This window comes from Octopus bimaculoides, chromosome 9, assembly GCF_046866305.1.
Source record: "Octopus bimaculoides isolate indiv1 chromosome 9, ASM4686630v1, whole genome shotgun sequence".
Classification (NCBI taxonomy): Eukaryota; Metazoa; Mollusca; class Cephalopoda; order Octopoda; family Octopodidae; genus Octopus; species Octopus bimaculoides.
The window spans coordinates 89,816,730-89,830,707 of record NC_142936.1 but is presented as its reverse complement, the minus strand read 5'-3'; the positions used below and the strand labels follow the sequence as shown (position 1 = coordinate 89,830,707).

At 39.6% G+C, this 13,978-nt stretch overlaps 1 protein-coding gene across 1 annotated transcript in view; it reads right to left on the bottom strand.

Moving 5' to 3' along the window:
* LOC106869838 (chondroitin-polymerizing factor, non-catalytic subunit) overlaps nt 1–10,426 on the bottom strand; it is a 70,062-nt gene extending 59,636 nt beyond the window's left edge. Inside the window, exon 1 of the mRNA XM_014915739.3 lies at nt 9,159–10,426. Within this exon, the coding sequence (XP_014771225.1) occupies nt 9,159–9,962 (804 nt within the window). The 5' untranslated portion in view covers nt 9,963–10,426. The remainder of the gene's footprint in view (nt 1–9,158) is intronic.
* Nucleotides 10,427–13,978: the final 3,552 nt, after the last annotated feature.

Here is a 13,978-nt window from a genome sequence, read left to right as displayed (position 1 = left end):
ATATATATATATATATATATATATATATAGTCAAAGAAAAAAAGAAAATGTAGAAAAGGAAATTGATAATTATTTATTATTAACAAACTGGTTATCTTTGCTTCTTACAGCTGTTTCAATTAATACACGATAATTTAATTACAAATTTGTACATTAAATTTGCATTTATGTGACATGACCATAATTTCATCAGAGAAAAAAAAGATGTACTTTGGGATGTTATATGTGGACCTATCAATTCATTTCAGCAGGCTGAGGTACCTTTTTTTTCTCTGATGAAGTTATACTCAGGTCACATAGATGCAAATTTAATGTCCAAATTTGTAATTAAATTATTGAGTATTAATTGAAACGGCTGTAAGAGGTGAAGATGACCAATTTGTTAATAATAGATCATTTTTAACTTCCTTATCTCCATTTTATTTTTTTCTTTTAACTGGATATAAACTATATGCTTAATATATACCTCTTGTTTTAAGGGAATTTTATTCCCTGCCAATATTAGGTATTGAACCAGTATTTCCATCCCTTCACGAGGTTAACATATCCTTCAATTAAATTTAAATATATATACACATACACACCACACATATATACACGTCTATACAAACACACACACGCATATACATCTTTTTTCCATCCTTATATATATATATATATATATATATATATAAATATACACACATACATATAATGGATGTTTATGTGATTGTGCATATCATTATAACTTTCTGCTTCTCTGTGTTTTTCTTTTTTTGTCATGCTGTGTCTTCTAATACAGGGAACTGTGTGTGTGTGTTTGTGTGGAACTGAGTCCAAATTGCATGCATGCATGCGAGTGTGTATAAGTCAGTACGTATGAGTGGCCATGTAGTTTTTCAAAAGTAGACTGCAGCTTTGTGGTTAAACTGGGTTGAAAGTGAGATAATGTAAAGAGACTGAAAATAGATTGAACTTGTTACACATTATGTGACTGTCACAGCCAACGGTTAGACAAAATATTTGTTGATTACGTAATCGACAGCCACTTTCACTATAATACAATGTGAGAGTAGTCAAACAAGAGGAATACCATTGTCAACAATGACAAAGCAATCTTATTTGTATTTTTTCTTGTGTATCGAGAGGAGGTACTGAGTCGAAGTATATGGCGAATGACGTGTTTGTGTGCATGAATGTGTTGCATGTGCAAGACATGTTGGGCATATGTAAGAGTGCAGTACATAGGTTGGTGCAAAAGTAGGCATACAGTTATGAAAAAAAGAAAACATGTACATCATCATCATCATTGTTTAGCATTCGCTTTCCATGCTAGCATGGGTTGGACGGTTTGACTGGGGACTGGCAAGCCAGGGGGCTGCACTGGGCTCCAATCTGATCTGGCAAGGTTTCTGCAGCTGGATGCCTTTCCTAATGCCAACCATTGCAAGAGTGTAGTGGGTGCTTTTTACGTGCCACCAGCACAGGGAGCCAGTCAGGTGGCACTGGCATTGGCCACAACTACAATTTCCATTTTTGATTTCGATTTGATTGAGATTCTGATTTTTGATTTTGATTTTTGATTTTGATTTTTGATTTTGATTTTTGATTTTACTTGATTCAAAAGGTCTCCCCAAACATGACGATTCAAAGATACAATAATCCTCGATTTTTTTATCAAAAAAATTTAAAAGTTACAATAAAAGCATTATCATAGTTATGATAGATGTATTACACTCTCGGAGTGGTTGGCGTTAGGAAGGGCATCCAGCTGTGGAAACATTGCCAGATCAGATTGGGGCCTGGTGCAACCGCTGGCTCTCCAGACCTCAGTCAAACCATCCAACTTATGCCAGCATGGAAAACGGACGTTAAATGATGATGATGATGAATATATTATTAAAGGTGATCTAGGCATATCACACTGAAGCACAACACACTTGAAGACAAGACAGAATGGCACAAATCAGTTACGCAAACCATTAACATAGCATGGAATGTATCGATGAAGGGAAGTTCAATGTTATTTGATGATTTGTAACTCCAACAGTATCCAAAAATGAATGGAACCTTAAGAGTGGCATGAAAACAGTTGTTTCTTTGAAAGTCATTATTATAAGATTATGTAATACATTTTGCATTTCTCAACTCATCAGGCTTACCAAATATACAAATGAGCAGTGACATGCTGCTGAATCAACAGCTCATCAGCATGTCAGTGCTTGCTTGTATATTTGGTAAACCTGATGAGTTGAGAGTTGTGTAACATATTACAGAATATGGATGTTGTACTATGGTTATGTCACATACCTGTGGAGGCGCAATGGCCCAGTGGTTAGGGTAGCGGACTCACAGTCATAGGATCACGGTTTCGATTCCCAGACCAGGCGTTGTGAGTGTTTATTGAGTGAAAACACCTAAAGCTTCACGAGGCTCCGGCAGGGGATGGTGGCGAACCCTGCTGTACTCTTTCACCACAACTTTCTCTCACTCTTACTCCCTGTTTCTGTTGTGCCTGTAATTCAAAGGGTCAGCCTTGTCACACTGTGTCACGCTGAATATCCCCGAGAACTATGTTAAGGGTACACAGGTTCTGTGGAGTGCTCAGCCACTTGCACGTTAATTTCACCAGCAGGCTGTTCCATTGATCGGATTAACTGGAATCCTCGATGTCGCAAGCGACGGAGTGCCGACATGTCACATACCTGGTTGTACTATGGTTATGTCACATCACAATAATCAAATCATTTGATTAATGTGCTAGTAGTTAAGCAATCAACCAGTTGCTTGTTAGTCAAAGTTTGTTTGTTGCTATTCGCGGTCCTTTCAGTGATCTAAGGGATAGAGCAAGTCATCGGAAAAGTTGTGAATAATGATGAAAAGACTTTGACTAACGAACAACCAATTGATTGCTTAATCAGCACATTAAACAAACAATCGGTTAGTTAGCTGGACAGATATTTAAACAAATTACTAACAAAGAAGTGATATTGAACCAGTGAGTGTACTATTCTTATTACTGGGGTAATGATCGACCCAAGACACAACAGGATACAAACACTAAATGCTAATAAATGTTCAGCCAACCGTGACAGGAAAAATGGAGAGATTTCAACACAGCAAGCCAATTAAGAACATGACAGAACTTGTAAAAAACTTTTATATATTCTATAGAATCTTCATCAGATCTAATTGTTAACGTAGTTTATTGCATCAAAACTCATTGAGTTTTCAAATTCCTTTCATGCATTATTGCCGTAATTTGTAGAGCATTTGAATGCTTGACATATCTTGAACATGTTTTATTGGAATTATTTTTCCTGTGCTTTCTCTTTCATTTAAGCTTTTGTCCATCTTTTTTTTAAAATTTATTTCTCTATTTATTTAATTATTTATTATTGCAAAACAAAACAAAAAAAATGTTGAAAGCAATATGGCATTTGAATATGTCTGCATGAAAAGCAGATGTTAAATGATGATGAAAAATAATTCGAAACAAAGAAAATCAAACTACAATCCATTTTAAGATCCAGGTGCCTTTTCAACCCCATAACAAATTTCTCGCCTCCTCTCGCTCTCTCTCTGTCACACACACACATATATATACAAGTGTGTGTGTGTGTGTGTGTGTGTATATAGTATATAGAGATATATATTGTTGTATTTCAAGATGGTCATTTTCGTTTTTTTTTTTTTTGCCAAATAAACACACATCATCATCATCATTTAACGTCCGCTTTCCATGCTAGCATGGGTTGGACGATTTGACTGAGGACTGGCGAACCTGATGGCTGTACCAGATTCCAATCTGATCTGGCAGAGTTTCTACAGCTGGATGCCCTTCCTAATGCCAACCACTCTGAGAGTGTAGTGGGTGCTTTTTATGTGCCACCGGCACAGGGAGCCAGTCAGGTGGTACTGGCAAATGCAACATATAGATATATATGTCTATGTATATGTATATATATATATAAATATATATATATATATATATATATAAATATATATATATATATATACACACATATATATATATATACACACATATATATGTATATATTATATATATATACATATACATACAAACACACACACACAATACATACATACATATGTATATATATAGCTAAAACCAAAAACCTAGCTAAAACCAAAATCCTAATAAGTAGGAAGGTAGATAAAACACAAACCCCTTCAGGTAGATGGCCCTGCTCAGTATGTAGAAAAGGAGTAGGTAGTAACTCTATAAGATGTACCCGGTGCAAGCTATGGACACATAAGAGGTGCAGCAACATCAAAGGCAGGTTAACTAGCAAGTTAGTTTTTGTTTGTGGCAGATGTTCAGGTGCAATAAAGACTGCAAACAAACAGGAAACAACTTCTATCTCATTCCAGGGTGAAAAACTAGAGGTAGTCGATAGCTTCCGCTATCTGGGCGACCAAGTTAGTAGTGGGGGTGGGTGCGCTGAAAGTGTAGCTGCTAGAATAAGAATAGCCTGGGCAAAGTTTAGAGAGCTCTTACCCCTGCTGGCGACAAAGGGACTCTCACTCAGAGTAAAAGGCAGACTGTATGACGCATGCGTACGAACAACCATGCTACATGGCAGTGAAACATGGGCTGTAACTGCTGAGGACATACGTAAGCTTGCAAGGAATGAAGCCAGTATGCTCCGTTGGATGTGTAATGTCAATGTGAATACCCGTCAGAGTGTAAGTATCTTCAGAGAAAAGCTGAACATTAGAAGCATCAGTTGTGGCGTGCAAGAGAGACGATTGCGCTGGTATGGACATGTGGTGAGAATGGAGGAGGATAGCTGCGTGAAAAAGTGCCACACCCTAACAGTTGAGGGAACCCGTGGAAGAGGTAGGCCCAGGAAGACCTGGGCTGAGGTGGTGAGGCAAGACCTTCGTACATTGGGCCTCACCGAGGCGATGACTACGGACCGAGACCTTTGGAAATGGGCTGTGCGTGAGAAGACCCGGCAAGCCAAGTAAGATCGTTGCCAGTGCCCCTGGACTGGTTCTTGTGCGGGTGGCACATGAGATGCACCATTTTGAGCGTGGCCGTTGCCAGTACCGCCTGACTGGCTCCTGTAGGATTTTCGAGCGAGATCGTTGCCAGTGCCCCTGGACTGGCTTGTGCGGGTGGCACATAAAAGACACCATTTCGAGCGTGGCCGTTTTCGTGCGGGTGACACGTAAAAGCACCCACTACACTCTCTGAGTGGTTGGCGTTAGGAAGGGCATCCAGCTGTAGAAACTCTGCCAAATCAGACTGGAGCCTGGTGTTGCCATCCGGTTTCACCAGTCCTCAGTCAAATCGTCCAACCCATGCTAGCATGGAAAGCGGACGTTAAACGATGATGATGATGATGATGATGATATATTGTATGATGGCTGTGTGTGAACAGCTATGCTACATGGCAGTGAAGTATGGGCTGTGACAGCTGAGGACATGCATAAGCTTGAAAGCAATGAAGTCAGTATGCTCCGCTGGATGTGCAATGTCAGTGTGCATGTTTGACAGAGTGAAAGCATCTTCAGAGAAAAGTTGGGCATAAGAGGCATCAGATGTGGTGTGCAAGAGAGATGACTGTGGTGGTATGGTCATATAATGCATATAGATGAAAGCAGCTGTGTAAAGAAGTGCTGATCTCTAACCGTGGAGGGAACCTGTGGTAGAGGTGGACCCAAGAAGATATGGGACAAAGTGGTAAAGCATGATCTTTGAACTTTAAGCCTCACAGAGGCAATGATTAGTGACCGAGACCTTTGGTGATATGCTGGGCTTGAGGAGACCCATCAAGCCAAGGGAAAATGTAGTCATGGCTGATGCTGGTGTCACGTAACTGGCATCTATGCCAGTGGCACAAAGAGGGCACCTTTTCGAGCATTGGGCCTCACGGAGGCAAAGTGGCTGAGTTCCTTTCGAGCGTTGAGCCTTATGGAGGCAATGACCGAGACCTTTGGCATTATGTCATGCTTGAGAAGAAGACTCATCAAGCCAAGCAGACTCACAGTTGAGGCAGATACTGGAGTCACACAAACTGGCACCTGTGCCGGTGGCACGTAAAAGCACCCATTATACCCACAAAGTGGTTGGTGTTAGGAAGGGCATCCAGCTGTAGAAACCATTCCATATATACACATATATATGTGTATATAGTGTATGTATACATAATGCATACATGTGGAACATGGATGATGATGATGATGATGATGATATATATCCTCATCATCATCATCGTATGCATGCATATATTTGTGTCTGTGTTTGTTCCTCCACCATTGCTTGACAACCAATGTTGGTGTGTTTATGTACCCGTAACTTAGTGGTTCAGCAAGTGTCCAATAGAATAAGTACTAGGCTTAATAAGAATAAGTCCAGCGGTCGATTTGTTCAACTAAAGGCAGTGCTCCAGCATGGCCACAGTCAAATGACTGAAACAAGTAAAAAAATAAGAAAATACAAACATAGGCGCAGCAGTGGCTGTGTGGTAAGTAGCTTGCTTATCAACCACATGGTTCTGGGTTCAGTCCCACTGCGTGGCACCTTGGGCAAGTGTCTTCTACTATAGCCTCAGGCCGACCAAAGCCTTGTGAGTGGATTTGGTAGACGGAAACTGAAAGAAGCCTGTCGTATATATATATATATATATATATATATATATATATATATATATATATATATATATATATATATGTGTGTGTATATGTTTGTGTGTCTGTGTTTGTCCCCCCACAATCGCTTGACAACCAATGGTGGTGTGTTTACGTCCCCGTAACTTAGCGGTTCGGCAAAACAGACCGATAGAATAAGTACTAGGCTTCCAAAGAATAAGTCCTGGGGTCGATTTACTCAACTAAAGGCGATGCCCTAGCATGGCCGCAATCTTAATGACTGAAACAAGTAAAAAAAAAAGTTTTTATAAACATTCTGAAAATAATTACAGATAAAGAATTAGCTTTTTTAAAGAATTTCCTAACAATAATCATTAAATTTTATATAATTATAAATAATTATTGCTGTATCCTTAATTGTGGAAACTGAGGGAATAGTGGGAGGTGAATCATGTTGTTATTGTTTTTGAGTTCTGCTATACTTTAAATGTAATTAAATCATATTTAGACACAGCAATTTCAAATTGTGCTAAATTCCTTCATTGAATAATATTTTTGGAATTTTCAATATTTTAATCGTATTTTTTTTTTAGGTCATCATTTATTCTAAGTTTAGGGGATTTGAGAGCAGAATTTTCACAAGGCTGATCAAAGAGAGAGCGAGAGAGAGAGAACACAGACAGACAAATGGATAGAGGGGCTGGATACATAGTAGGTAGACAGCTGGATGGATGGATAGATAGACTGATAGATGGATAGATAGATAGATAGATAGACACATGGAAAGCTAGACAAACAGACAGATAGTCAGAGAAATAGACAGGCAGACTGATAGATAGATAGATAGATGGTTTAATATATATTCTCTACTGTTTTTTTGTTCTGTGTGTATCAAAAATATCGCTATCAATCTGGAGTAATAATTTGTAGTTTTGAAATCAGTAGTTCTTTGACTGCTATTTCTGAATTCTCAGTATGTTGGAGAAGCAGGTTACTGTCAATCCCTATATATTTATGATTATATATATATATATATATATACATATATATATATATATATATATATATATATATATATATATATATATATATATATAGAGAGAGAGAGAGAGAGAGAGAGGTGAGCAGATAAACAGATGGATGGATGAACTGATGAGTATACAGATAGATGTTCGAACTCAAATCTGATCGATTAAAACATGGAGTTCCAATCGTAAACTATCCTGGGCATAGTATATCAAGGACTACGTTCTTGTCTAAGACAGTCAGTCGGATGTGATATGAGGCAAATTTGACAGTAGAGTTCTAATAGGGCGAATGACCTCGTTGGCTGGTTCCATGTTTTCAGACTTGATGGGAAGTCGTAATTTTTTTCCATTAAGTCAAACATCAACACTCTGTAAATGGATCTCCGTCGGTCTCGATGATGGGTATTGCAGTTGTTGCATCAACCGAACTGTCTACTTATAGAAATATTGTGTTAAGTAGTTAAATATTCCACAAACACTTGTGTCGACGTAATCTTTTTGACAGAACCAACGTGATATAGTATGTGGGACAACGTTTGCTCTCTGAATTATAGTTACAGACCTCAATGCAGCAGGTTTCCTCACATTCTGTGCATACAAGCTATGTCTTACCAAATATAAATACATTATGTAGTTCTAGATACAGATGGGATGGTCATAACTGGAACGCTTTGGTCATGGATCTGCTTGATCAGAGTTGAACTCAACATTAACTACATAGATAACAACGATTTCTGACACAGCCCCAAAAGCTTATAAGCACTAATTTTAGACCACACTTCCGGCTGAGAATTGAATTCGGAAATGTAAAATAAAGCCACGCCAATTCTAAGTTATGTGTCTCAGATTATAATGAAAACGTTTCTTACATTACAAAGTGTCATCACATCTCAGTACTTGACTGCAACCTTTTATATCAATTCCCGAAAGCCGAAAGTCTTGTGTAAAGTTAGAATTCTCTTGATTAAAACCATAAACTTCAAAGAATATACAACAAACATGCAAAATGATTTTCAAAAAATATACACATATAGCATCTTTTGCCAAAGCCAACCTCATCAAGATTTTTCAACAGAGAAAGCAAAGAAGACTACAAGAATGATAAACTGTTCGGCCGACACCACTCGTTTCCCCGACTCCAAATTGCTTTTCTTTTACTTTTCTCATTCTACATAACTTCATTTGATTTTGTAATTGAATAATCTGGTGTGTTTATTGTAATGGCCTGTGGAATATCCTGAAGACAGCAAAAAATACAAACAAAATTGAAAAACGAAGAAATATAATAATTATAATAATTAATTCTGCTTTTATTGGCCACAAGGGCTAATATAAATCAAAAACATGTAAAGACAAAGACAAGACGAAGTTTACAAAAGGTTTTGTCCGAAAAGAAGAAATAATAATAATAATTGTAAAAATGGTAAAAATCGAAACGAAGTTCTAACCCAACTCTCAGCTGACGGACGAGATACAAAACTGAAATAAACCTGAAATGGACTCAAATATTTATGAAAGGGTTGGACTTACTTGTGATATAATTACTCCTCCATCTAAAGTACATTTCCCATCTTTTTGGACAGCTCCCATGTAGACGTCTTCGCTGACACTGATATCACTGACCAAGTCGAACACTTTCTCACCACGAACGTAGGTTTTGTCCGAGACGAACATGTAATAATCGAATGTATTAGAGTAGTGATCTCCCAAGTATTTGAGAATAAGCAAGGGTATGATGTGTTCGGAGCTGGCCTGAGAAAAGCCGATCACCGTCATGCCGCTCCATGCGTAGTTCATGCTTTTCTTGTTGGTGAAGAACACCAATTTGGTAACATGGTGAGCAACACTTTTATTAAAGGCCACTGCCAGTGTATCCAAACTCTCAGGTGAAGTGATCACAGCCACGAATAGCTTCTCACGGATGCCCAGTTCGGTGGATATGTAACGAGGTCTGGCCATCTTATGGAATTTAATTCCTGACGCAGGAGGCCCGACCGGGATGGATTCGTGGCCATTGCCTTGGCCTTGCAGTTTTAACCTCGGTTCATTCTTCTTGTTGATGTTGTCTGCATTGTTATCTTGCTGAGTTCGCTTCTGCGACGAGTCCGGCACCGCAGCTTGCGGTGGGGGTCCCGCGAACCGTTCTTGGACATGTAAAGACTTCGTTTCACGTAGTTTGATCAGTTCCAGTTGTTTTTCTTCGTCGGTTTTAACAGAACATCGCTGATCACTGATGAAAGGCACATAGATTAGACTGAAAGTAATTCCAAGGCAAAGGCCGATGATACATGGAGTTACAGGTCGCCAACATAAACGGCACTTCCTTATCACCATCTCGCTGTGTTGAATTCCGAAATTCTGTTTGTTAGTCAATTATTATTATTTTTTTTTTCGGAAGTTAGTTCACTCAGTGCGTGTATGTATAAATATATATATATGAGAGAAAGAGAGAGATTTACGTGTGTGTGTGTATATATGTATTATATACGAGATATCTACACTAGTTGATAATATGTAATATTTCCCTTGGTAAATATGTAATATATAAAGGTAGATATCAGAGTAAACTTTTTTAAACCTCGGATATTGTATTTATATATATATATATACATATATATATGTTGTATAAAAGTTATGGCTGCCGTGCCAAAGTTGTGTGGAGGGGAAATATCAACTAAATTTAGTGACGTTAAATTAAGTAAAGTTAAGTTAAATTCATTGCGCTCCTTCGTGCGCGGTTCTCAAAAGTTTCAGAGCAACAGCAACGAAGTGTTGACGTTACTTGTCACCCTCCAACTAACAATACAAACTTCCACTACAAACACACTCACTCATACCTTCACTCACACACTCGTTGATTCACTCATGTACACATACTCACGCACTCGTACCTTCACTCACATTGTCACAGCTCAAACTTTTATACGGAAGACCAAAAACGAAATAAATTTCGTAAAAAACAGAAAAGTAAACGAAATATAAGTTTTATATTTTCGTACCAAGTCGCTGGAAATGACTTAACCGTTTTAAATATATTTTTTTCCCTTTCAGTATTAATAGAAACATTTAATTAATCAATAATGATTATTATTTATTCTTAATAAAATATTATTATTTATTCTTAATAAAATATTATTATTTATTCTTAATAAAATATTATTATTATTACCGCTACAGTGCTCTGTGCTGCAGATAAAACATTTTACGGTGTTCTTGTTTTCCCTATTGGTTTATACCTGTCTGTGGGTGTTTTTGCATATATAAGCATTACATTTTTAAAACTTGTTTTCATATATCACTGCGATTAAATCACTCACCCATTGATTGTATAAGCCTATCTCAGTATATTTCGGTTTTACCCCACCCAGATTTTCTTCTTGATAACTTTCAGAAAAATAATTTTTTGTAGAAAATTTTTCTTTTAACAAATACAATGCAGGTCACCTGCATTGTATTTGTTAAAAGAAAAATTTAGATGAAATTTTACTGGAATTTAATGTGAATAAAAAAGGTGGGCGCGCACATATGCATACCGACACACACACACACACACACACACACACACAACACACACACACACACACACACACACACACACACACACATACATGCAGGTGCAGACATAGGTGTGTGGTTAAGAAATTCACTTCACAATAGTCCCACTGTGTGGCACCTTGGGCAGGTATCTTCTACTATAGCCCAAGGCCGACCAAAGTCTTGAGTAAATTTGGTAGACGAACACTGAAACAAGCCTGTTGTGTATGATGTGTGCATGTGTGTGTGTGTGTGTGTGTGTGTGTGTGCGTGTGCACACATACATACATTCCTAAGCTATTGTATTTTCTGAGAGTTGATCCCTCCTACAGATTCCTGTCCTCCCTCCGATACTTTGACAACCTAATCTTCAGGAAACTCGAATGCTTGGTCAATGTCAAACTCACCCCAGACTCCTGCGGCCAAGATGCTGCTTTGCCCAAACGGTTCGGGGATCCAGGTCTGCATAAGTGCTCGTCCCCATCTCTTTCCTGTTTTCTTTCCTTGATCCATGCTTGCTCCTCTTTGGTAGGCAACAGCCTTTCCTCTCCAACATGGACTAATTCCAATAGGGAGATGGATGAAGCTCTATCACTGTGGAGAGATCTGGGTTTGTCAGTTCTAGTTACAGTGGAGGATAGACAGAAACAAAGAGTAAGAGACAATCTGTGTTCAGGTGCCACTTTCAGCTCTCTTCTTGATCAATCTGATCAATTTTCAAGGTGTCACCTACTTTACTCCAGTGCAAAATTCTCAAGGGACTGGATTGGTGCCCTGCCTGTGGCCAACATTGGAGGCCTACTCAGTCTAGATGAACTCCGTATTTCCATCACACTCAGAGTGGGAGCTGACGTCTGTAGGGGACTGAGATGTTGCTATGATAGACCTCTCAGCCTCACAGGTCTTCACGGTCTGTCTTGCCACCTAAATGCTGGTCACTTCACTCATCACACTGAGCTAAACCTAATCACTAAGCAGGCCCTGACTCGGACTAATATACCCTCAGTTCTGGAGCTGTTGGGTTATCGGTCTTACCCTCTGGCCCTGGGTTAGATGTAGGTGCCTCATTTGGGATGCCACAGTCTGCGACTTCTTTGCTCCCTCCAACATCCTGGATGATGCAGTTAATGAGAGGGTCACTACTTCTGTAGCTGAAAGGAACAAATCTTGAAATATCAGGACCTTACAGTGAATTATCTCTTTGAACATGTGGTGTTTGAGACGTTCGGAGGGACTGGACCTCGCTTGAATATTTTGTTCACGTGCCACCGGCACAAGTGGCATAGCTTCCACACCCTTCTCCTCCAAGCCTGTCTAATTCTGGGCACCCATTTTGCCTTGATCCCAAAGTCGCTAACTACTAATCTATGTTGTGGGGTACATTCTTTGCCTGGGTAGGTTATAAATGCCAAAACCTACCCAGGCGCAGAATGTACCCCACAACATAGATTAGTAGTTAGCGACTTTGGGATCAAGGCAAAATGGGTGCCCAGAATTAGACAGGCTTGGAGGAGAAGGGTGTGGAAGCTTAAAGACCCTGCAAACGGACAGAGACTTAGAGACAAGTTACTTGAAGCATTTAACGAAATAGAAGGGGATATAGCATCATACAACCTGGAAGACAATTGGAGATTTCTGCGGGACAACCTGTTGAAAGACACCGACCAGATTTGTGGGTGGTGTAAGGTCCCCTCCCGACCCAGAGTAACGTGGTGGTGGAACAAGGAGGTAGACAGGGCTATTAGACAAAAGAAACAGGCTTGGAAGGACTGGAAGAACGGTGGTAGCAGGGAATTGTACCAATGTGCCAGAAGGGAGGCTAGGCGACAGGTTTATTTAGCCAGAGGGGAAGCAGATAAGGAAAGATTTGCCAATGTTCTGCGCCGTGAGGACCAAAGACTCGAGGTATTTCGTGTTGCAAGACAGTGTAGGAGAGAGAATAGTGATGTTGTAGGAGAGAAATGTGTTCGCATGGATGATGGTACGCTTGCATTAAATGAGGATGCAAAGAAAGAGGTCTGGAGATGCCACTACGATAGATTGCTTAATAATGAGAATGAATGGGAGGAAGAGAGCCTGCCGTATGTCGACCCAATAGAGGGACCAGCTATCCGAGTTGATAGTACCAGGGTAGATAAAGCAATTAAGAGTATGAAGACCGGGAAAGCCCCCGGCCCATCAGGAATCACTGCAGAGATGCTCAAAATATCTGGCAGTGTTGGCTATAGCCTAGTCACCCGTATTACGAACCAGGTGATACACGAAGGAGTCATACCCAATGACTGGTGTAGCAGCATCATAGTCAACTGCTACAAAGGTAAAGGTGACGCTTTAGATACAAATAATTACAGAGGCATCAAGCTGTTAGATCAGGTTATGAAAGTTACAGAGAGGGTCATAGCCCAACTAATTAGGGAGCGAATCAATTTAGATGAGATGCAGTTTGGGTTCATGCCAGGTAAAAGCACTACTGATGCCTTATTTCTAGTGAGACAGCTGCAGGAGAAATACCTAGCTAAGGATAAACCTCTGTACCTGGCTTTCGTTGACATGGAGAAAGCCTTTGACAGGGTCCCCCGATCCCTTATCTGGTGGTCAATGAGGAAACTTGGGATAGAAGAATGGTTAGTGAGAGCTGTGCGAGCCATGTACAGAGATGCTGCCAGTAAGGTGAGGGTTGGAAATGAGTACAGCAATGAATTCCGGGTAGAGGTAGGGGTCCACCAAGGTTCCGTCCTCAGCCCCCTCTTATTTATCATAGTCCTCCAGGCAATCACAGAGGAGTTCAAGACAGGTTGCCCCTGGGAGCTCCTCTA